Genomic DNA, 23796 nt, shown 5'->3' on the forward strand with positions numbered 1-23796 from the left:
ATATTGTCAAATACAATGGGTACCACATGAAAAGCGCCGCAGTTTTTCCATCTTAAGTTGCTCCACGACACGCACACTTACATTTGGTATATAGTACATGAGTTTACACACACACGCACACACCCATACACATGTACTTTTTTGTGTACATAAGCAGAAGAGTCTCAAGTCGTTGTCGACTTTCCTCTTTCTTCCTCATTTTTCAAGCATGCAGCGACAATTTTCCTGAGTGGAAAATGAGTTGCGTTCTTTTACTTGCGCTCTCGCGCTTGTGCAATTTTTATAACAAGAAGAAGAAGAGCAGCAACAGCAACACGAAGAAGAAAAACAGCAAGAAATTATAATGTGAAATGCACTTGAATGTTGCAATAACCGTAACTGCTGCTCTTCCAGGGCGTGGCAAAGGGCCAGTTAAGAGGGGAAGAGAGAGAGAACTTAACTAACGTTTGGTGCGAAGACAGCGCGCTTATAATACTAATTGAATAAATTAAAAAACTTCAAAGTTATGCAAGAAAACTGCAAGTATTTTTTTTTTTTTTTTCATGGATAAATAGAAAGTCTTGAAGGGTGAGAAACTAAAAGTGAACTGAACTGACACTGAGGATGGGGGATATTAAGTGAAGGCTGCTAATCCACTATATAGTAGAATGTCGGAAAGCGATTAGTTTGCCGAGACTGAGTAAAAGTGCGCGAGAAGCAGTTAAAAGACTTAAAAAATTATTATAATAACGTGGGGAAAAAAACTAATTAAGAGCGAGCGCAAAACTTTAAACAGAAAAAAATATAAGCGTAATTAAAAGTTTGGACGCTAAGAAATCCATAGTTCAATTAGCAGTGACAGTTATTGGGCACAGCTTACAGCATATACAAAATTTTTGCGTTGCTGCGTTGTTATTAAATACTATTTTTGGTTAAAGTTGCAAGCGCAACTTTTCTAGGCAACGATGTGCGGCGAAGCGTAGAATTACATTTGCACATAAACATATAAACTCTGAGGCAGCCATATTCCTGTTCAGATTCAAAAGGGAGGAGGAAGACGCAGGCGGGGTGGAGGGGGGAAGTGATGTGTTTTTCCAGCCCCTGTGCAGCAGGCGTGTCAGTTGTGTGTCAATACGCATTTAGAAGGTGCCTCGCACAGTGTCTGTAGTTGGCTTAATTAAATGCGGCAACAAGGCTCGGTCCAAAAGCGAAATAATCACGCCACTGAGCACAAAGTCTCGGGTTATTAAAACCCGCTTTCATCAGTATATATTTTCATCGTCATCGGGCGACTTAAAGTTGACCCACGATATTATCCATTGTCCTAAAAACTTGCACTTGCTCTCTCAAGGGGGAAAGGTTAGCTGTCGTTAAACATTGGGATTGGGATTGGAATGATGCTGCTGCTTCTGCTGTTGTTATGACCAGAGGCAAAGCAAACTCAACCCAACTCGACTCGACTACACACACAGGTAGCTCACATGGGAGCCATAACGCATACGCAGTGTTGACTCCATACACATACACAAAGCATGTTTACGTTTAGTTTATTGTGCGTTTTACGACAAGCAGTGCCAGTGTCATATAAAAGACAAGAAGAGTTTGCTCTCTCTCGGCCACTTAACGCACATTTATTGGGCAGCAGCTGCAAAATAAACTCTCACGCTCACAAAGCAAACGCAGTGCAGCTAAATAGCTTAATAACGCTTTGTAGTCAGCAGCAGAAGAAGAAGATGAAGAAGAAAGAAGATGCTCACAACAAGCGTAAGTAGCTCTAAAAGGATTGCACCATGCACAGGTAGCACTCTAATAAATATTATTATTTACTTTATTTTGCACACACACACTCGCGAGATAGTCTGAAATCGAAGAGCATTAGAGAGCAAAGACGTATACGTATATCGAAATACTTCTTGACAATAGAATTCAGCGAGTTTGGCGCAGACACGAGTTTTCAGTTGAACTTTTCCATTCATCAGTGCGGTTGACTGGCATTGTCACCATTATGAAACCGACTCGAAACGCCATTATTGTCGTCTCGCAAGCAAATGAAGCTTAAAAGAACAATAGCAAACGATGCTGCAAAACGAAAACACAACAAAACCTAAACGAAACGAATTAATAATGCCTGCAAAGTTGGCAATAAAATGTTTTATAACGGCTCGAAGTCCGCATCCCGCTGTTTTATAGCTTGGAGAACTAATTTCACTATTGCCGCAGAGTCTTAGTGAGTAGAGAGGCAAAACAATTTGCATAGTCGTTAATATGCTGTAATCACATGTGTTTAAATTGTAGTAGAGTATTCGCTAGTCAGCCATCTATTTATACATTTTATTTAAGGCGGCTTCGCAATTACTTGGGGATGCGATTTTTATAGATTTTTTGCGACTGGCGTCGGCGGAATTTTAATGAAAAATTGCCAAGCAAATGAATTAGAATTCGAAATTGTTTTGCATTTGTTTTGTTCGCATTCGCATTTGAATGCTGCATTTGTTTTATGTGTGCCCAGCCAGCAACAATAAAATGCCTGCAATATGTTAATAGTACAACGTTGAAAGTTAATTAATTTGTTTCGCCAAGCCAAAACGTGGCATCTTCATCTTCAGGGAAACTACCATTAACATTTTATTTCTCCGCACTCCTTTCCTCGTTCCTCGTCTCGTTCTTGTTCTATTGCCGCAATAAATTGCATTTAACGGCTTTTGCTGTCTATTAATTGCCTTTGCTTTTCGTACCTGCTGATGCTGGCGCTGCTGATGACGCCCACGTGGCGTATGCGCAATGTGCAGACATTAAATTCTATAATTATTTAATAGCTCGCATTCAGTTAACTAAATGAATATTTAAATCATTGACATTGATGACACTCTTCTCTCACTCGCACGTTATTAACATGTGTCCTATGTATGAAACGGCCATTTAAATGTGGGCAATAATCATTGTTTGCGAGAGTGGGCGTGGTCACGGTCGTCTAGCAGCTGAAATTTACATTTAGACCACCCAAATGGGTTGGGTTTGCATTTCGTTTAAATTTTTTGAGAGTTTGGGTTTGCCACATTCTCGAAACGTTTCGCGACTGCCAATCAACTTGTTCAACTTTTTCGATAGCCCGTGGCGTAACTTTTACGGCTTTTTATTGATATTTTCATTTTTTATGGATTTTTAACAGTAATAATTATTTTAATGTCGACGTCGCTGTAGGTAAATGGACTCCGTGACGTCTGTTCGCCTCGTGCCTCTTCCCTCATGCCTCATGCTTTGCTTGCCTCCCTTCGAGCAGTTCTCTCTTCAAGCTCTTCGCACTCGTGTTCTCCTCTGCGCCCTGCCCTTGTTGTTTATTTGCTTTTCATTGTCAACATTCTCATACCCAAGCGCTTTGTGTTTTCGGTATGAAAGTTTGCTAACTCGTTGTTATGTTTTAATAAACGCCACTTGTTGTTTTTAACGGCTAAGAAAACGACGAAACATTTTCACAACAATAAAAATGAAAAACAACACAACAAACTGCAAAGACCTGCAAAGAGAATAACTTCAATTTAAGAGGCAATTAAAAGATGGAAAATAAAGGAGAATTGTGCTAAAGAGCCCCGTCGCATTGTCCTTGATAGATAATTAGATACGATTTTGCGAATGCGAATAGATTGTGGAGCGCAGCAATCAAGACAGATGAAAGTTGTGCGACGCTGCGTATGCTTAATTTGCATCATTTTTGCTTTCAACTTGATTCTTTATTTCTCTTTTCGCTTAATTATGCTTATCCCCGCTGCGGATCGGATATGACTGCGTAATTTGATTCATCTACCCTTATTCTTTTTTTTTTCTTATATTTTGGAGACAATGAGATGAAGCGTGCGTCAGCAACAACTCCCTTAAGTGCCTGCAACTTTATCACAGTTTGCACATTGCGTATACGCACTTTTGACTTGGCATCAACTTGCAAGCCTCGCTCTCTCCCTTCCACCGCTGTCAGTCAATTGAAGACCCACCATTGGCCTTTGGGGCAGTACTTATTAACGCGCATTTAACCTCGTCGGTTACCTCCTCGTTGGGTTTCTGAAGCAACGATTCAGCTTCAGCTGAATAACGAGCCGGTCATAAATAATTGCAGCTAACTGTTGTCCCAACCGACAACGATGACTTTGGACCTTGCGCTCGCCCGCTCATCTTTGTTGAAAAACGACATAAATTTATACACACACAAAAAAAAAAAGAGGAGAATTGGAGTAGGGAGAGGAAAAAAAGGCTCGGCGAGACGAGACGACGGCAACAATTTGACACTTATAAATTATGTCACATGCTTCTTGGCGCTCAGCGCGGGGCAAATTGATCAAATTGCGGTGGATGGCGACTGCCAAAACTTGTCGGCCAAAAGTTTTAATGCATGTCGATAAATTTTGAAAACTTAAGTCGCTGGTCACAACCTCGTGATCTATGGGAGTTCGTCAATTGTTGTCGTCGCTGGCGCTAATCTAGTGACAACTTGTTGAGCTATAAATAAAATGTGCTAGTGTCTGTGTCTGTGTTTGTGTGTATCCTGTGTGTATCCTGCTGTATTTTCTTTAGCTTAGCTTTTTGTGTCATTGTTGTCGTCGTCGTCGTTGTAGTTGTGGTTGTCGCCAGAGCGACTACTCAATTAGCCGCTGCTGCTGCTTCTGTTGTTGTTGCTGCTGTGGCCATTGCAGCTGGCTGACAAATTGCATTTGTTGCCAGTTGACATGCAGACAGCTTGGGGAGAGTCTCGAGGTGGCAAAGTATTTTCCTTCTTTTCTCCTTCGCAACGGAAGCAGACGCAATTTTTCCCATTGATTGGTTTTAATTAGAGAAACCATCAAGCACAAATTAGCCCTGCGTCTTCATTAATACATTTTTATAGCCACTCGCATTTATTACAGCGACAGCAGCAACAACAACAACAACCACTTGGAAGTACAGTGAAGACACGGCAGTAAGACTCGACTCGTATTTGCATAGCACAAAATAATTTATTGTTGTTGTCAAAAAGTTTTTCGTGTTCTCATTGAAATGTGGCGTCTGTTGCGCTTTTCCGTTTCCTCTAATAATTGCACACAAAAACTTTACAAAGTGCTCTTCTACCTAGCTTCGTTTTTTTCTGCTCTTCCCTTCTTTTTTTTTGGCCAGCTGTCTGAACTTTGTATTCTGCTCTTGGCTGTCAGTGGCAAGTGGCAAGTGGCTGGTGGCTGGTGGCATGCGGCAAGTAGCTGACTGCCAGCGGCAAGTGCCAAGTGGCAACTGCAACTCAACTGCTTAACTGACAGCGTCATCCGATAAGGTCATAAAAATAGCTCACAATGGGGCAACTACAATGTGAATTTAGCGCTGAGCATATTAAAGTGCTTCCCACTTATTCACATTGTATTCACGGCGCAATCTTTTTCGGAATAACGAATACGTTTGCCTCCGCTTATAAATCATTCATCAGCCTCACCATATACTCGAAATATTCTTTTGACTTTGAAAGCAGAGGAACTTTTTGCTCTCACACACTCATTTAATATCTACTATACTTTAGTTCTATCTGTGTCAGCTAATTGTTATTTATCAAACTTTCAGGCAACGTTCGCTTCCTTCCCCTTCCCCTTCCCCTGCTCTCAATCCCTGATGTGCTTAGCTCCAACTTTCTCATCTGCTTTTGCGCTTTGTCTCGCTTTTTCTCTGCTTCAGCTTAGCGCAAAACTTTTCGTTGGCAATTTCATTTTGGTCGAAGACGTTGTTGCCTCTTAAGACTGCTCCAAATGAAAAGCCAAATCAAAAGCCAAGCCAAATCTCCAATCCACCCTCCCCTCCTTCCTCCTCCGCCACCATCCTCCTCCTCCTTCGTCAGCTGTTGCCGCGTGCGCTGACCAAGCGAGCTGAGCTGCTGTACAAGTTTCTCAAGTTTATTTTGCATAATTGCACTGGCACTAAATTAAACGCACACGCAATACACACAGCCAAAGCCACGCCCCCTTCTGACACACACACACACACACACCCAATAGAGCAGCTTAGCTGCGAAGTTTAGCGAGCAACTTTAAATCGCCCAAAAGTTTACGAGCAGTCGCTCGTTAACTGAAACAAGTACCCAATGCTCACTGAGGGTTAATTCTCTATGGTGAGTGTATATTATATATATATATGTGTGTGGTTGTATGCGTGTTTAGAATTGAGTCTCTCTGCATGTGGCTGTAGATGGCCAACGTTATTGCAATTGCGAGCAATGCGGTTTTGCAGTTGGAACTTCACTCGCAAGTCTGTTACGCATTTAATATATTAGAAATGCGCATTAGCTGGCAGCTTTATTTGCACGAATCCCAGGCTAGGTATTATCTGCAGAGCTGCATCGTTTGTCTCGAGATTCTTGACACAATATTGCCAATTTTATTTGCTTTTATTTTTATTACCACCATCAACAGCATTGGCAGAAATACAATTCAAAAGTTGAGCTATGGCTTAGCAGCAATATTGTTTTAAGCATTATAATTATTCTCAGCAATAGCATTCGAATTTGAAATGTGCTGAATTTGTTTAAGTATTTTTGCTTTTAGTTTATCTTTGTGTTTATCAAGAGATTGAATCAGTTGAAGCAAAAGGTTGCATTGTTTTAATATACAATTGAAATTTTCTTTTCGTATCAATATAGTTTATAATAAGCTTAAATACTTAGCAGCAACTTTAGTTTTTGTGCTTACTTCATTTTATGCTATACAAAAAACACATATTCAAATGAGCTTAAAGAAAAAGGAAAGGGGTAAAGTTTCTTTTGTTTTTTTCTGTTTGTATTATGCTATCACAAAAGACACTTAAAGCAAGAAATATATTTTAGAATTTTAACACTTAGTTGAAACTTTAGTTTTGCTTTAGATTTTTTTTTTAAATTTAATTCTTCGAACACATGTATATTAAAAAAAGAAAATCAATTTGCTTTATGTTTTTGAGTATTAGAGAAAAATAAAGATAGCATTGAAAGAATGAAATTTAGTCTGAAAGTTGCGAAAGTGTTTTGCTCATCTCAAAATGCATATAAATTGTTCGTTCAGTTGCGGGTTATACAACAAATTCTCGGTGTATTCATGTGAGAATAGCATTTGGAATTGCACACACACACACTCACACATACACAGCTGATAATGGGCTCTATGATGAGTTCGCATTGGGTTTTATGGCAGGAGCAAGCACTCGACTTCACTCTCTATTCTCAACCACAGCAAAGTGGACGCTGCTGGTCGGTGTGATGTGTGCTGAAAGTGTTGTGAATTATGTACAGGAGCAGCCGAAAGTGTGTGTCAATGTATGTGTGAGCCTATGTGTATGTGTTTGTGTGTGTAGCATACTTTTGAGCGCGCTCAAATGAAATGCTGTCGAATTGAGTTTTGATCGTTTTTGTTTTTAGCCTGAGGCCCTGTCACCCATTTCCCAGCTGAGCATTGTTGCCAATCACACGTACACACTTGCACACACACACACACATGAACAGTTTAGTGATTTGACTGCTTTTGACATTTATGCCCCTGCGTCAAGCTCTTGCTCCACGTTGTGTGCGTCCTTGGTATCCACTTAATTTTCTTGTTACATTTTATGGCTCTACTAATATCGACCGATGGACCGACCAGCCAATGGCCGAGAGCGATTGCAGCAGCTCTCTTGATTTAGTGATTTACTCATTGTAATGAGACTTTTCCCTGTGTGTGTGTGAGTGTGTTTGTGGGCAGTCGGATGCTTGAAAAGTGAAATGAATTCAATTGACAGGTCAAGCATGCCACTTCAGTCTCCTCCAGGCCTGTCAGACTTACATTTTATATATATGAGAGAGTGAATCTCGACTGGGCCACTTTATTTATTTATTCATTCGTATAGCATTGATACTGAATTCCACTTCCCAGAAGAAGCAATAAACCAACGACTAAACGAGTAAAATTCTGTGTGTGTGTGTGTGCATTGTGCAATATTATTTAATTGCTTGTTGCTACTGCACATTGAATTCAAATGGCATGACGTGTCATTAAACCTGTCCGAGAGCCAGAGCCGAGCCGAGACTCTCTTGACAGCAGCTTTCGTTCGTTGTGGTTTTGCAGAGTGTATGCAATTTAACCTCTGGCACCTGACGAAGGAGGTGCAAAGGCGTGTCCAATTTGCTTATCTAATAATATACAATTATTTTTGATTGTATCCCCAAGTGCAAGCTGTGGAATATAGTTCAAGGCAATCTTTGGCTATTGAACTCCAGCTGTTAATGATAATAAAAGCGTGCGAGAAAAAACGTAATATTATGGGGCGAACAATAAACCTAATTAATAACAGCATTATAATTGATAACATTCAGAGAGAGTAATATATTCTATGAATTCTATTGCTTTGCAGGTGGTTCGGACAGCAACAAGGGAAAGAGTAAAAAATGGCGCAAAATATTACAATTTCCACACATATCGCAGTGCATCCACCTGAAAGACAAATTAGGTAAGTTTGGGATATGCTAAACTAGCGATTAATTTGTTAATCTGTATATCTGTATTATCTAAACACAGACATAAGCTATGGCTACGTGATAGATCAACAGCCCATTGGTCGTGAGCTCTTTCGCCAGTTCTGTGAGAACAAACGGCCCGTTTACTTTCGCTACATCAGTTTTCTGGATCAGGTGGTCAAGTAAGTCTTGAAGAGAGTTCGAATTGATGGAGAGATTAATGCATTTTTATGCTTTACAGATATGAAATCGAGTACATTGTGACTCGCATTTATATTGGCCATGATATTGGGCGACGCTTCTTGGACATTGAGCCGCAGCTGGAGCTGCGCAATGGCGGCGATGGCGATGGCGTTGATGGCCTCGATGCCGAGACGCGGGAGGAGCTGCTGCTCAACAGCAGCAATGCCAATCCAACTGAAACAGCTGAGACTGAAAACTGCAACAATACCACCGCCAACAACTGCAACAACATCAACAGCAACAGCAGCAATCACAAGAAGCTTCACGACACGCACAATCACAATGGCGATGATGCGACGGCGGCGTTAAATGGTGGCGCCAGCGATGCCGCCGACCACGATGACGAAGGTGTCAAGAGCGAGGGTAGCCAACAGGATGCAGAGAAAGGAGGCGGCGGCGGCGGTGGCGGTGGTGGAACATCGGGTATAGGATCAGGATCGGGCTTGGGTTCTGATGAACTCGTGCTGGACGTGCTCAACGATGATCTCATTGCACAGGTGCGCAACAAATTGAACAGCGGCGGCAAGGATCTCTTTGCCCATTGTGTGAAGGCAGTGAAGGCATTTCTCGCCGGCGAACCGTTTCGCGAATTCGAGCACTCGATGTACTTTCATCGGTGAGTATGCAACCCAGTTAATGGCCCCTTGCAATCCCATTAATTAATCGCAATTCCATTCCATTGCATTTTTCAGTTACTTGCAGTGGAAGTGGCTCGAGGCACAGCCAATCACATACAAAACGTTTCGCATGTACCGAGTCCTCGGCAAGGGCGGCTTCGGTGAGGTCTGCGCCTGTCAGGTAACGTTTCGCATTTCACTCCCTTGTTGCCCACAGCAGAGTTGTTAAATAAGCTTGCTTTCTCTCTTACATTCTCCACGTTTACAGGTGCGAGCCACGGGCAAAATGTACGCGTGCAAAAAGCTGGAGAAAAAGCGCATAAAGAAGCGAAAGGGCGAGTCCATGGTGCTCATCGAAAAGCAAATACTGCAAAAAATCAACTCGCCATTCGTTGTCAATCTGGCCTACGCATACGAGACAAAGGATGCCCTCTGCCTGGTCCTCACCATAATGAATGGTGTGTATTATCCTGTTAGCGTAGAGCTTCTCCTCTCTCTCTCTCCTTCTTTGCTCTCCTCTCTGCATCATCATCATCATCAGGGCCACCGAGTACTTGCACATTGTGTATGGAATGGAATGGGAGCAACAACAACAATAGAATTTTCGATTAGCAGGAAGAGCATCAAGTTGACTTCTGTCCGTGTTGCTGTTGGACAGTTAATCCACTGTTGCGCTAATTGGGTCTGCTGGTAGTACTACTATATGCTATATACATATATAAAGCCCATTTGGGACCGGGCAATGATTACGTCTAACAAGCAGACATCAATATTCATTCCGAATGCATTCATTCGTTAAAGTGATAACGTTGACAGTCAATGTCTCTCTGTGTGTGTGTGTGTTCGCATGTTGTTGTGAATGTTTAATACACATGATTTTTAAGCTTTCGCCTCTTGGCTGCTCGTCATTTTAATTAAATTTCAGCATTCACAACGAATGCCATACACAACAAGTCCATCACTCAATACTCATCCAATTTTCAGTTGACGTTGCCATTCATCGTCTAATTGAATTTGAATACAAAGGCCAGTGTCAGGCAATTCAACTGTCCCAGCTGCTGATTTTGCTCCTGCTGCTGCTGCTCTTCAATTAGAAGCTTTGTTAATCGCACTCGGATATGTTTTATTTTTACATTTTTGCTTTTACTTTTCACAGGCGGCGATTTGAAATTTCACATTTACAACATGGGCGGCGAACCGGGCTTTGAGCTGGAACGTGCCAGATTCTATGCAGCCGAAGTTGCGTGTGGACTCCAGCATCTGCATAAGCAAGGCATTGTCTACAGAGATTGCAAGCCGGAGAACATACTGCTCGACGATCATGGCCATGTGCGCATCTCTGATCTCGGACTGGCTGTGGAGATACCCGAGGGTGATATGGTGCGCGGTCGCGTAGGGACTGTGGGTAAGTAAAAGACGTAGAAACAACAAATCTCACTTAATGGTCACTCTTTATTTATCATTACAATTCACTTACCGGCAAACCTCTTTTAACGGCAACGATGTATTTAGCTTTTAATTTAATTGAGCGACACATTTTTCCACTAATTCTGCATTTAGTATTAAAACTTACTTAACGGTGCAATATCTCACTTAACGGCCACTCACGAAAAAACTTTACAAAAGCATGGAAAACGAATGAATTCCGTTGTTCTTTTCACGTTTTTACCGCCTAATTGCCACTTTTGCAATTGAGTTGAGGCAGCTAAACGAGATATGCTTGTTAATGAAAAGTAATCATTTATTAATAAATTCTACTTCAACTTTCAGGCTACATGGCACCGGAGGTCATTGATAATGAAAAATATGCTTTCTCGCCGGACTGGTTTAGCTTTGGCTGTCTGCTCTATGAGATGATTGAGGGTCAGGCGCCGTTCCGCATGCGCAAAGAGAAAGTGAAGCGCGAGGAAGTCGACAGGCGCGTTAAGGTTTGTATAAATATGAAGTCACAATGTTATGTCGTTACTTAATTTAAATTTATTACTTTGCAGGAGGATGCCGAAAAGTATTCGAGCAAGTTTAGTGATGAAGCCAAATCAATGTGCCAACAGCTGTTAGCTAAATCGATAAAGCAACGCTTGGGTTGCCGCAACGGACGCCTAGGTGCCCAGGATGTGATGGCGCATCCATTCTTTCACTCCACACAGCTGAACTGGCGACGCTTAGAGGCTGGCATGCTGGAGCCGCCATTTGTGCCAGACGTAAGCGACACTCTCTAAAACCTACTTTAATATCTATGCTAATCATTGAATTTATTTTGCATAGCCGCACGCCGTTTACGCCAAAGATGTGCTCGATATTGAACAGTTCTCGACGGTGAAGGGCGTCAATATCGATGAATCGGACACGAATTTCTATACGAAATTCAATACGGGCTCTGTATCGATTTCGTGGCAAAATGAAATGATGGAAACGGAATGCTTTCGCGAGCTGAACGTCTTTGGACCCGAGGAATGCCCCACGCCGGATTTGCTGATTAATGCCACACCGGAACCCGACAAGGCTGGCTGCTTTCCCTTCAGACGCAAGGTAAGAAAAGACACAATTATACTACTATAAAAGAATGAACAACGATAAGTAATGCGATTATTTGTTTCTTTTTTATTTGCAGAAGAAGCAACCGGCTCGCACACAGCCCATTCCCATTCCTGAGCACCTGCTAGTCACTAATCACAGCGTGTCATCCACGACGGTCGAGAGCTGATAGCATAGATTAGTTAAAGCCCAAACGCCTAACGTACATAGCACATAACACTAATTGAGCCCCACCACGCACAGTTACAGTCCCCATGAAAACTCCGCGAACAACAAAAACCAAAACCATATACATATATATTTTTTCGGGGGTACAACTGAAACTCATTGCAATAAACACGAACAAGACAACCGAGAAGGAGAGATATAGAGAAGAGGGGGCAAACGATGAGCATTTTATAATTTTATGAATGGATTTTTACACAAGTTTTCTAATGAAAATAATGAATTGGGATGCGTGTGTTTCCCCAACTAAAATAATCGTAAATGTTTGCAAAAAAGAAAAACAGAAAAAAAACGTAAAAAGACTCGCAAAGAGAGAGAGAAAGAGAAGCAGACGTTAGGTCGTTACTTAATTGATGGTATACCAAATGCCATACCATACACTAACTGATTATACGAGTAGGATTATGTGGTAATTAAACAGAGGGAGAGAGAGAACAGCTTCAAAGCGAATACTAAATAAAAGCTAAAGTAAAGTCAAATAAAAGCCGCAAGCCAAATTGGGCCGTCAGTTTGTCATAGCACCTAAAGTAATGTTACTTAAAATGCAAATGCAAATGCTATTGAAATAAACCGAAAGAAACTAATTATAATTAATATACACACACACACAGACACACAAATAAACACGCATAAATATAGTACGTACATATAGAGAGGGGCGGCAATCTAGAGGCAATGCCAGAGTAACAATGTAATATTTGTAAAGTAGTTTTGTGCTCAACGTGTTTTTGCAAAAGGGAGCCTCAAAAAAACAAATGAAAGAAAAAGAAAGTGGTTTAGTTAGCAATGTGGTAAGGCAGTTAAGCAAATGACATGAAATACTCGAAAAACTTTAATGCATTTTTATGAAATACTTAACATACACATAAACACACACGCACACACATACATACGTATAAAGATATATATGCGATATATATATATATATAAATATAAATATTAAATCAATGTAAATGTATGTACAAAAGCAACATACATACATACATAATAAGTAAAATGAATGTAAATTTTTTACTTACTTTTATTGCCGCACACTTTTCCTACGCTTTTCAAAATAATATTTTCTGTTGCCTAAGTTTAAGTTGACTGCAATTCGTCATTAGGGTTTTGAGAACGTGATTAATGATATTTGTTTTGTCATGCAATAAGTAGGTATATAGTATATATACATACATAACATAACATAATATGATGCCAGCAAATCGCTAAAATCGATCGACCGAGAGAGAGACGTCGGCTAGTTTTTAAGTGAGTGAATTAAATGAAAAAGAGTTTTCGTGTAAATGTGTAGTGTAGGCATTTTTGTAATTAGCAAACAAAAACAATACAAAAACTAAACAAAACAAAAACAAACAATACACAATTTGTGAATTTATTACATTATGTTCCATTGCATAAATAATTGGCGAATGATTCGTTGGCAAACCATTTATAAAAAGCCACGCGCGAGATTTATTTACAATTCAATTGGTTTATTATTGGCACACACACTAACTCATATGGCACACCCACACACACACACCCTCATACCCATACCCACACATACATTATTAGCAAATTGTAAGCTACGATATGAGTATACACAACAACAATGGATGCAACCACAAACAAAACAAAAAAGAAACTTAAACTATAGTAAACAATGAATACTACAGCACAACAGAAAACTGCAAAACTGAAAACGATAACACAAGCTCTAAAGCGCATAATTGAATTTTTAGCACAAAACACAAACAAACCATAAAAGCAACAACAACTACAAAATATAAGAATTAAATTATGCAAAAAAGCAAAACACAAAAAAAAAATACATGCATACATACAAAAGAAAACAAAGATACAAACCAAGCGCCGAAATATTTATCTATAGTAATTAAAGGCATATTTATAGATCATAATAATAAATACCAGATATACATACATAAAACCTACTGTATAAGAGCAATTAAATGCAAAAACAAAAACAAAAGATAAACATTCAAAAACAATAAACGTATTTAACTACAACAATTTGGTAATGGGTTTTCTTTAAAAGTATTTGGTCCTTAAATGATTCCGCATCCTTATATTTCATAGAGAACATGGTCCTTTGAAGATGCGTTGCTATTTGACCGAATTATGACGTCATTTTAAGAAAAAGAATCCACTTATTTTAGCTACAACTTGAAAATATCATGCAGGATTTCAAAATGCCACATATTTTTGTAATCACAACAAACATGACTATCGATTGGCATTCAAAAATTTTCGAAATGCTTCAGAAAAAAAATTGAAAATTTTTTCAAGGGGGAGGCATGGAAAATTTGGTCAAAATTCCAAAAATCGAGGATATCTCGGCTATTTGAAGGACTAGCGCGATGTCCTTTGGCACAGAGATATCTCTTACTATTCGGAAGTCGATTATGAAATCAAAAGGACGAAAGTCCTTAAAGAAACAAAGTTACAAGGACTTTTTTGTTTACAGAAAATAAGCTATAACTCGGCCATATCCTTTTCGATCCTGGCGATATATATGTCAATCGTTTTCGATTATCGAGGACTATCGACTGGCCAAAGGACATCCCGATTGTCCTTTAGGTTCTCGAGATATCCTGGATTTGGCGATTTTCAACATTTTCTACTGGCCCTCAGAGTGAAATTTTTGAAGTGTTGGGTTCTTAGATGACCCCTATATCTTTGAATGCCAATCGATAGAGTTGTCTTCTGTGATCCTAAAGAACTATGTCCTTTAAGGATCCGACAGGATATGACCGAGTTATGAACATTTTTCTTATCTTTGCTGTTGGTTACCCCTAAAAGTATGCAACGATTTTTTTAAATTTTCAATAAGACTTTATTTTATGAAAGGAATGGAAAATCAATGAATTTTCTTATTTCCAGATGCAGATAAGACAAAAAGGAGTAACAGAGATGAGAAGGAAAACAGATAAGCTAATATTAGAATAGGAATAATGATTTTTAACATAAATTAACAATTTAAAAAATACAAAAAAGTTTTAAATAAAATCGAATTTGAATCTCTGACTTATAAATTTGTAATGTGAATAATTACACCCACAACGACTTTCGAACACAATTGGTTACTTTGGTTGTTCTCCTATCACCCGTATAGTGCAACACGCATTCGGCTCCATTATTCTCGAAGGTCTTTTCGGGTAACAGATGCTCAGGATTGAGAGCTACGCGCAGTATATAATTGTGATTAATGGGCACCGTGGTAACATCGACCCATTGGCAATCTAACTCCGTAGAGTAGACATCAGCGCATCCTGGTGAAATGCCTGCAAAAGAGAAGGGTTTAAATCACTTGAAGAGCATATGATTATAAAGTGCAACTTACCCTGAGTGGTGTTTCCGCATGTATACTTTTTATTCACGCCTGGATTGCACTCAGTGTCTTCGAGACAAAATGATGCCTTGTGACCCTGTGCAACCTTCTCGTAGCGCTGATTGTAAACATCGAAGGTGGCAAAGACAGTTACGCTGTGGAAGTGCATGTGACACTGATGCCAAACCCAATCCCTGTAGTTGGCATAAGGACTCACATCGGCATCTCCAACATTTTTAGCCTTAACAGCAAAACGTAGCAGCTTTCTTATTCCACTTGGATTTGTTCTGCGTATTATGTATGCATCCGCTGATAGACAGTTTTCCTCCATGGCGCAAGTAAGGTTAGTCATTGGCACAGAATCCAGAAAGGCGTTCACCTCGATTTCTTTGAGTCCCAACTCCAAATCTGGCGAGTGATTCACACAAGCAACAGTGGCAACATTACGATTACTCGAACCGCAGGCAACCGGAAATCGTGACTCGCGACGGCATTCGGATAGTCGGCGCTCGGAGCCGCGACAGCTTATGCCAACCATGCCCAGAGGATAATGTTTGGTATCACCGTGTCGAGTGCTCATCATAGCCATGGATGCGTAGCCCAGACCCAGTTGCCGGCAAACAACATTTCCCTCGCGCTTCGTCCAGTTGTTGCTACAAATGGTGCCCCAAGTTTCGCCGTAATCAAAGCTGACTTCCACGCGACCCTCACGTATTGGATGTGCTACTCGTGTTCGATTCGTGCGCAGTCGCACCTGCATCTTCCGAAAGTTGTTGTTCACGTTCAACCGGTTGGCATCCGTGGCTGGTAACAGCCCCAGCAGCAGCAGAAGTAACGGCAATATCTCCATTCTGACACCAACAATGCTTTACTGAGGCACTTGCAAGATGAGCACAGCTTTAAAGCCGAAAAAATAATAGGGAAGTGTTGTTTACAGCGTTGCAAATTAGCATTGTGTTGGCACGTTCCTGTAAAGAAATGAAGACAATGGATTAATTTGAATAGAGTTGGGAGTATGACTAGTTTTATACCCGATCTATAGCGATCATAAGTTGTGACTCACAACTGTTTTAAAGTTGTTGACCTGCAACAATGCTGTCCACCACTGGCTCGATGTCGGTTTAAAGTGTTCCTGAATGGTAAAAAGTATCCTTTCCATTCCTTAAAATAGTGCTCTAAAAGAGAAGCAATATAATCTATTAAGCAACAAGAAAATTGATGAATAGAAAATACACCTAAAACTCGTCTTTCATGACAACAAATCGTCCGACTAAAGAATAATTTTCGATTATCCTGAACTTATCCTGTACTGATTACAATGATCGGAAATCAAATGTTTCTTTTACTTTTATAAAAATAAAGGAATAATAAGGTTGCAAAATAAATCATGCTATATAAGCACACAACCATTGAACAGCACATTCTAGATTACACCATATTTTATTATTCACAAATGAGTTACTTTCATTTACTTATCCTTGTCACAATGTACATTAACTGATCTTTTTAGAAGACTCTAGGACACACACAAAATTTGACTGATTTTATTTTATTAACAATAATTAAATCCATAATGACTTTCGAACACAGTTGGTTACTTTAGTTGTCTTCCTATCACCCGTGTAGTGCAACACACACTCGGCTCCATTATTCTCGAAGGTCTTTTCGGCCAGCATATACTCAGGATTAAGAGCCACGCGCAGTATATAATTGTGATTAATGGGCACTGTGGTAACATCGACCCACTGACAATCCAACACATTCGTGTACACATCAGAGCAGCCTGCCGTGATACCTACATAAAACAGGGGATTTAAATCCCCTCAAGAGTGGGTAATAGCAAAGTGCAACTTACCTTGTGTGGTGTTGCCGCAGGTGTATTTTTGCTTTACACCTGGATTGCACTGACTGTCCATGAGGCAAAATGATGCCTTGTGACCCTGTGCAACCTTCTCGTAGCGCATATTATAAACATCAAAGGTGGCAAAAACTGTGATGCTGTGGAAGTGCATGTGGCACTGATGCCAAATCCAATCCTTGTAGTTGGCATAAGGACTCACATCCGCATCGCCCACATTGCTAGCCTTGACCGCAAATCGCAGCAACTTTCTTATACCCTTGGGATCCGTTCTGTGTATGATGTATGCATCGGCGGACAGGCAATTCTCTTCCATGGCGCAGGTGAGCTGCGTCATTGGCACCGAGTCGAGATAGGCGCTCACCTCGATGTCTCTGAGGCCCAACTCCAAGTCCGGCGAGTGCTTTACGCAGGCCACAGTGCTAACATTGCGATTGCTGGGACCGCAGGCGAGCGGATAACGCGATTCGCGATGGCATTCGGCGAGACGTCGCTCGGGACCGCGACATCGCGTGCCCACCATGCCCAAGGGAAAGTGCTTGCTGTCGCCGTGCTCAGTGCTCATCTTGGCCATGGATGCGTAGCCCAGACCCAGCTCACGACAGACAACGTTTCCCTCACGCTTCGTCCAGTTGGTGCTGCAAATGGTGCCCCACGTTTCGCCGTAATCGAAGCTGACCTCAACGCGACCCTCACGTATAGGAAGCGTTACACGTTTCCCCGTTGTGCTGAGTCGCACCTGCATGTTCCGAAAGTTGTTGTTTACGTTCAACTTATTGTTGGCATCCATGGCTGGCAGCAGCAGCAGCAGTGGAAGTAGTGGCAGTAACTCCATTCTGACACTTTCAGTGTGTTACTGAGACAAGTGGCAAGTTGGTCACAGCTTTAAAGCCGAAAATAAAGCATAAGGAAAACACCTGGTCGATAACCGTACGAAATGTGCATTGTGTTGAGAGGTAGGTATATAATGTATAATGTGCATTGTATTTCTCGCTCACAGCCGCCCCACAAATACAAAAGCCCAAGCGTGCGCTGCTGTTGCATGTGTTGTGCTCTGCTGTGTGTGTTGTGTTTGTGTTGTGTGTCGGTGTGTGTGTCTGTTTGGTGTTTTTATAAACTGGAGTGCATTCATTCAACGCAATTATTAACAACAAGAACAACAGCAATGTGTATGCCTGTTATAACTGAAGCAGCTTCTGGATCTCAGCCTTTAACTGCGACGGCTCAAATACGCCGTGCTCCGTAATGATGCCGGTTATCAGCGCTGCAGGCGTCACATCGAAGGCGGGATTCCAGCAATTGATACCCGGCGCAGCGATGCGATGTTCGCCCACATGTGTCATTTCACGATCCGGTCGCACCTCGATGATGATGTGATCTCCGCTGGGTATCTGCAGATCGATGGATGTCAAGGGAGCGGCCACATAGAAGGGCACACCGTGATGCTTGGCCACCACGGCTATTTGGTATGTGCCAATTTTGTTCGCTGTGTCGCCATTGGCAGCAACCTAGAAAGTGATTGAGTTGGTAAAATAGTTTGTATTGGAGTTTAAAGTTATGTTTCATACCCGATCTGCTCCAACCACAACTGCAGCCACGTTCTTAACCCGAAACAGCGCTGCAACCATGCTGTCCAGCACCAATGTGGCAGGCAGCTTCTCATGCACCAGCTCATAGGCAGTTAAACGTGCTCCCTGATTGTAAGGCCGCGTCTCAGTGCAGTAAACATGCTCTACAATCAAAGAGAGAGAAATGAGTAACTGAATGTTTATTTGTGTCTCGCTTTTCTTACCCAGCTTGTTCAGCTCGCTCAGGTGACGCACAACGCCCAGCGCTGTGCCATAGCCTGCGGTGGCTAATGAGCCGGTGTTGCAATGTGTGAGCACACGCACTGGACCTGCGGCTTGGGCGCCACCCGCGTCTGCCACATGCTGCAATATGGCTTTGGCGCCATTGGCGCCGATTGCACGATTATCTGAAATGTCCTTTTCCAGCATGGCTTCGGTGGCATTGAGGAATCTGCAAGTAAAATGAGTAATATAAGTCAGCTGCATATAATTAAATGACGTTTATTTTTCACTAACCTCTGCTTCATTTCATCCACCGAGATGGCGTCATCCTTGGTCAGGTCATTGGCTAGCGTGATGAGCTCATCCGCTGAGATTTTCATATTAACCGCCGTGGGGCGTGCAGAGACCAAATAGTTGAGCTTGCCCTCAATCTCCTGACGCAGCGATTTCTTGGTCTCAAACACCTCCGGGTGGATTTCAACGGCCAGCGAAAGGCAGCCAACAATGGCAATGGCCGGAGCGCCACGCACCTAAGAAGAGAGACAGAGAGAGAGAGAGAGAGTGGGAGAGTAAATGAATATGCTTATGAATATGTATTTGTTTCTAATTTCTGCTGTGTCAACTGCTCTTATCGGGCCATAAACGTTTTGTAGTAACATTATATAATGTCTCGCAGTCCACGTGATTTTGCGTGTATTGTTGTGTTTTTTTGCGGACAACAGACAGCAACGACGGATTCAGTAAACAACAGAATTATCTCACTCTCACTCTATGGGTCGCATCTCATTTGTTTTAGAAATTAAGTGCTTGGCGATTGCCAAGCGAACCCAAAGAAATGTGTAATAATTTGTGCACAAATTTGTGCATTTAAATTAATTATGTGTAATGCAATTAATTTGCGACTGATGCAGACTCACAAATTTAAACATTTATATTATGCTGTGTGCTTGGCAAACAATTTACACATCGTAAACTGGCTATTAATAATGATCCTCATAAGCAATTTAATTTCACTTGTAATTATATTTATAGCAAAGACAAATGACAAGCAAAATTAGTCGTATGTCTGCATGCTGTAGACGGCATTTCATTGACTGATTGATTGATGGTACGTTTTGCTCACCTGCATCTTATTGATGACCCTCCAGCCATCTTCGACACCTCGCACTGTCACATACTTGGACACAACGGGCAGCAGCAGCTGATCGAGAATCTCCAGGCTGCCACGTTTATACTTGATCGATTGCAGGCTCATCGTTTCCGTTTCCGTTTCCTGCTGCTACTACTTTTCTGTTTGTACTATTTATTATATATCGCAATCTAAACTGAAAGTGAAAGAGTGGCAAATTATTAGTCAGAAAATGAAATATTTACGCAATTTGTCGATGCTTCGTTGAGCGTCACAGAACTGTCAACAAATTTAAACGTTGCGTTGTATACTTAATATTTATCAATTGATCAATATTAATCAAAATAAAAGAGTCCCCCACAGTCTCAGAGACGTCTGTCAGCCAAATGCTTCCCTTTGCTACTGAACGCTGGCAATGTGAATGGACCGCGACCAATTTCAAAACACTTTGGCAGAAGAGCGCAACGAGAGACATAGAGAGCTTGATGGTGTGGGAGAGAGCGTAAATGAGAGAACGGAAGAGAGTCGCTGTGAAGCTGTAAAGCGCCGTGATGGCTAAACGATTAATCCAACTTGTCACTAATGCGAAACCGTTGCGAATTGATAAAGGTGTCGCTGGCCACGATGACGCAGACGACGCTGTTTGACGCTGACTCGGACCTCTCTGTCGCTGTCGACGTTGGCCGTCAACACGTTGTGTTGCCTTTTGATATTTCTGTCGCACAGGCGACAGACAGCGATGCTTATCTGACTTGTGAAATATGTACAATCTGAATACACATGTACTTGTACTTTTGTACAAATAGAATAATTTCTATCAGGCAGGCGACAGTTCCTCGGAGAAGAATTAATGCGCTTGTAATTAGTTGGGTGCGGTGCAGCAACTGTCAGACTAAGTACTTGGAGCTGGTACGCTGCCAATTATATGTTCAGCCAAATTCTATTACACATGTATATTACATTCACCACAAAAAATAAACTAAACGGCTGTCGAGTGATATGCAACTGGTGGTTTCATGTTTTTTTGTGTCACTGATAAGACTAACCACAATCAACTCAAGTGTTGTCAGCTGTCTGGAAGGGTTGAACTCATTTGAACTTGTCTAGCATTTAGTTAATGTTCTAAATTAACATTCATATTCACTCTCAATTTTAAATTACTTCGGTTATCACACAGAACACTCAGAAACAAAAATGTAAACAGAAAAAGGTAAACAAACCACAAAGCGAACACACCATGTGAAATTGAAAGACAATGTGACCAGTTTGAAGGTGGCATACTTTTTCGATAGGCAACCACAACTCGATAAGCAAAAAGTCTCATTGCGCGTCACAACAAAATACAAGTGTGTAAAATGGTTTCATAACCAGAACCGGCATTTATTTATCCGTCTTTTTGTTTACCTCGATTTCTATATATTTCGTAGTGTTCTCCTCAATTAATTCATCGATTGTCTTATTTGATAGGAACTTTGTTCTGAAATGTTGATAAATTCGTTTGGCTTTTTCCTTTGGCAATCAGCTGGTAGATCGAATCGTTTTGCTAGCCGTGAATTTCTTAGTTTATAAATTCAAGTTTAAAGTGCAACTAACACGTGTTTAAAAAAGTTAAATAAACTATGCACTAAAAAAATTGTGCTTTGTAAAAAATCACAGCGTTCGAACAAATGAAAGAGCTTTCTTTCAAGCTGTTTTACTTAACACCTGTCTGCGTCCGGCGTGTGACCACAAGCAACATTTCGCAAATATACTTTGCCCACCAATGAATTATACCAAATTGCGGCAATTTCATATATACCAAAACTGTTAACAGTGCGGTTAGCAGTGCCATCGATATCGATAAGTTCCACGGCATAGCAAGCTTATAAGAACTGCCGCTAGAGGGCTAAATCTTTGAGCCAATTGTCAAAGTATCGTTAAAATTCAAAATTAAATAAGCCATTTTTTCGATAATCAACTATGTCAAAGATTGGTCGTAGTCTATATCGCCTGCAGGCAGATAAGACATTATTTTTGTTGTGTGATATACAGGAAAAATTCAAGCCTGCAATTCCACTGTTAGGGGCGGTCATTGAAAACTCTAAGAAATTGGTAAAACTTTAGAAAACTATGATTTCGATTTCAATGAAATGCATGTTAATTGCAGGTCGAAGCTGGAAAAGTATTCAATATTCCGCTGCTGGTTACAGAGCAATATCCTGAGAAACTGGGACCCACTGTGTGCGAAATAGACATAAAACATGCTTGTGGTGTTGTTCCAAAAACCAAATTCAGCATGGTTATTCCACCAGTTGAGGAAAAGATGAAAAGTATTTTTGGGGGAACACCACAAACTGCGGTGCTGTTTGGCATAGAGGTAAAATTAATAGAAATTTACAAGATTTCCATTAATAGTTATGCCTTGTTTTGCAGACTCATGTTTGCATAGAGCAAACCGCTTTCGATTTGCTGAATAAGAAGATCAACGTTTGGCTTGTCGCCGACTGTTGCGCTTCGCGTCTCAATCAAGACAGAGATTTGGCCCTGGAGCGATTGCGAGACATTGGCTGCACCATCACCAGCACAGAGAGTGTTATTTTTAACCTGCTGAGCGACAAGAACCACAAGTCATTCAAGGACATCGCCGGGCTGGTCAAGAAAGTGTCAGCCGACTTGAAGATTTGGCTACCCACAACAACATCGACAGCAGATGCCAATAAAAAATGATGCCAATCATGGCGGCGCCCACTTTTGATGTCCATTTGCCCATTAAGGGGTAGCATTTTTGTGTAGCTCATAGAAATTATGAAAGAAGTAAACGAAACGAGAAGAAACACACTTGTATAGTTGTATAGTAGGGCTCGGCTCGGCCCGCCTGGCTAACAGTTGGTGGCTTTCTTGCCATCGTATCGTCATCTCATAAACATTTTGGCCAATGGACAGCTGAATGGAGCTTTACCACAGCGGCGCCTTATAAGCCAGGCAGCTGGCTAGATGGCCAGATGGGTCGATGGGGGCTAAGCGCAGCAACTATTGACGCCAAATGCCTGTTTGCCTGGCAATTTATGCAAAAAAGTCTGACGCTGTGCTGTGCTGTGCTGCTGCTTCTGCTGTTGCTGCTGCTGGGAGCAGTTAAATTTCATGATGCAATCGCAACAATCTCTGCGTGTTGTTTGCCTACGCGCCCGCGGCTGCTCAGCGGCTCGACTCAGCAGCAGGAGCAGCAGCCTAGCAGTAGCCTAGGTGACGGTGACAATGTACCAGGCGTCGTCTGATTGACTCATAACAGACTAAGCGAGATCACAATCTCATCTGCATGCCACGCCGCAGCAACTTGCAACTTGCATCCCCTCGAGCGCTTTTGACAATTTATTTGACTAAGCCCTGCCAGCTTTGTGCTTAGCAAGTGAAACTGATGACTACGACAGCGTAGCACGCGAACTTCAGCTAAAGATCTGGCCAATTATGCGGAAGGCTCGCTTAGCTTATCCAAAGTCTCAAGTTGAAGCCTTTTGAGCTAAGACTTCACCGTGTGTGGAAAATGCGTTAAAAGTGAAGTGGGACAAACGGTAAGATGCGTAAAAGTGGCCAACTTGCAGTGAGTTGCAGCTGCCAGAGAAACATAAATATGCTGCCCCAAAAGAACCCAAAA

The 23796-nt window shown here is 41.4% G+C and overlaps 6 protein-coding genes across 6 annotated transcripts in view; 3 read left to right on the top strand and 3 right to left on the bottom strand.

The window, feature by feature from the left end:
• The window catches only part of LOC117573663 (G protein-coupled receptor kinase 2), a 58373-nt gene extending 44465 nt beyond the window's left edge, over positions 1-13908 (top strand). Inside the window, exons 4-13 of the mRNA XM_034256991.2 lie at positions 8338-8433; positions 8502-8622; positions 8682-9299; positions 9376-9481; positions 9569-9758; positions 10457-10705; positions 11071-11228; positions 11292-11501; positions 11566-11829; positions 11912-13908. Coding sequence (XP_034112882.1) covers positions 8338-8433; positions 8502-8622; positions 8682-9299; positions 9376-9481; positions 9569-9758; positions 10457-10705; positions 11071-11228; positions 11292-11501; positions 11566-11829; positions 11912-12004 — 2105 coding nt within the window. The 3' untranslated portion in view covers positions 12005-13908. The remainder of the gene's footprint in view (positions 1-8337; positions 8434-8501; positions 8623-8681; positions 9300-9375; positions 9482-9568; positions 9759-10456; positions 10706-11070; positions 11229-11291; positions 11502-11565; positions 11830-11911) is intronic.
• LOC117576396 (uridine phosphorylase 1) overlaps positions 1-23796 on the top strand; it is a 239162-nt gene that overhangs the window by 39297 nt on the left and 176069 nt on the right. The window lies entirely within an intron of this gene.
• Positions 14927-16281, bottom strand: LOC117574225 (lysyl oxidase homolog 2-like). Its single transcript, XM_034257933.2, has 2 exons — positions 15401-16281; positions 14927-15341 (listed from the first exon to the last, which is right to left on the bottom strand). The coding sequence occupies exons 1-2, from the start codon at positions 16236-16238 to the stop codon at positions 15109-15111; spliced, it is 1071 nt and encodes a 356-aa protein (XP_034113824.1). The 5' UTR covers positions 16239-16281; the 3' UTR covers positions 14927-15108.
• On the bottom strand, positions 16922-18083 carry LOC117574226 (lysyl oxidase homolog 4-like). The gene is made up of 2 exons (XM_034257934.2): positions 17244-18083; positions 16922-17183 (listed from the first exon to the last, which is right to left on the bottom strand). Exons 1-2 carry the CDS (start codon positions 18079-18081, stop codon positions 16951-16953), a joined length of 1071 nt encoding a protein of 356 aa, XP_034113825.1. The 5' UTR covers positions 18082-18083; the 3' UTR covers positions 16922-16950.
• On the bottom strand, positions 18212-21888 carry LOC117574224 (methylthioribose-1-phosphate isomerase). The gene is made up of 6 exons (XM_034257930.2): positions 21570-21888; positions 20160-20361; positions 19331-19566; positions 19039-19265; positions 18815-18978; positions 18212-18754 (listed from the first exon to the last, which is right to left on the bottom strand). The coding sequence occupies exons 2-6, from the start codon at positions 20289-20291 to the stop codon at positions 18425-18427; spliced, it is 1089 nt and encodes a 362-aa protein (XP_034113821.1). The 5' UTR covers positions 20292-20361; positions 21570-21888; the 3' UTR covers positions 18212-18424.
• LOC117574227 (isochorismatase domain-containing protein 1) lies at positions 22070-23674 on the top strand. Its single transcript, XM_034257936.2, has 3 exons — positions 22070-22256; positions 22312-22521; positions 22578-23674. The coding sequence occupies exons 1-3, from the start codon at positions 22125-22127 to the stop codon at positions 22869-22871; spliced, it is 636 nt and encodes a 211-aa protein (XP_034113827.1). The 5' UTR covers positions 22070-22124; the 3' UTR covers positions 22872-23674.

This window comes from Drosophila albomicans, chromosome 2R, assembly GCF_009650485.2.
Source record: "Drosophila albomicans strain 15112-1751.03 chromosome 2R, ASM965048v2, whole genome shotgun sequence".
NCBI lineage: Eukaryota > Metazoa > Arthropoda > Insecta > Diptera > Drosophilidae > Drosophila > Drosophila albomicans.

What these genes read in the sequence shown, in the direction of transcription:
- LOC117574227 (XM_034257936.2), top strand. Translation starts at nt 22,125, where the DNA reads ATGTCAAAGATTGGTCGTAGTCTATATCGCCTGCAGGCAGATAAGACA. An exon ending in TTGAAAACTCTAAGAAATTG is followed by an intron (nt 22,257 to 22,311) that starts GTAAAACTTTAG and finishes TGTTAATTGCAG; the next exon opens with GTCGAAGCTGGAAAAGTATT. An exon ending in CGGTGCTGTTTGGCATAGAG is followed by an intron (nt 22,522 to 22,577) that starts GTAAAATTAATA and finishes CTTGTTTTGCAG; the next exon opens with ACTCATGTTTGCATAGAGCA.
- LOC117574225 (XM_034257933.2), bottom strand. Translation starts at nt 16,238, where the DNA reads ATGGAGATATTGCCGTTACTTCTGCTGCTGCTGGGGCTGTTACCAGCC. An exon ending in ATGCGGAAACACCACTCAGG is followed by an intron (nt 15,342 to 15,400) that starts GTAAGTTGCACT and finishes TCTCTTTTGCAG; the next exon opens with GCATTTCACCAGGATGCGCT.
- LOC117574226 (XM_034257934.2), bottom strand. Translation starts at nt 18,081, where the DNA reads ATGGAGTTACTGCCACTACTTCCACTGCTGCTGCTGCTGCCAGCCATG. An exon ending in CTGCGGCAACACCACACAAG is followed by an intron (nt 17,184 to 17,243) that starts GTAAGTTGCACT and finishes TGTTTTATGTAG; the next exon opens with GTATCACGGCAGGCTGCTCT.
- LOC117574224 (XM_034257930.2), bottom strand. Translation starts at nt 20,291, where the DNA reads ATGAGCCTGCAATCGATCAAGTATAAACGTGGCAGCCTGGAGATTCTC. An exon ending in GTGGATGAAATGAAGCAGAG is followed by an intron (nt 19,266 to 19,330) that starts GTTAGTGAAAAA and finishes TTTTACTTGCAG; the next exon opens with ATTCCTCAATGCCACCGAAG. An exon ending in TTGTGGTTGGAGCAGATCGG is followed by an intron (nt 18,755 to 18,814) that starts GTATGAAACATA and finishes ATCACTTTCTAG; the next exon opens with GTTGCTGCCAATGGCGACAC.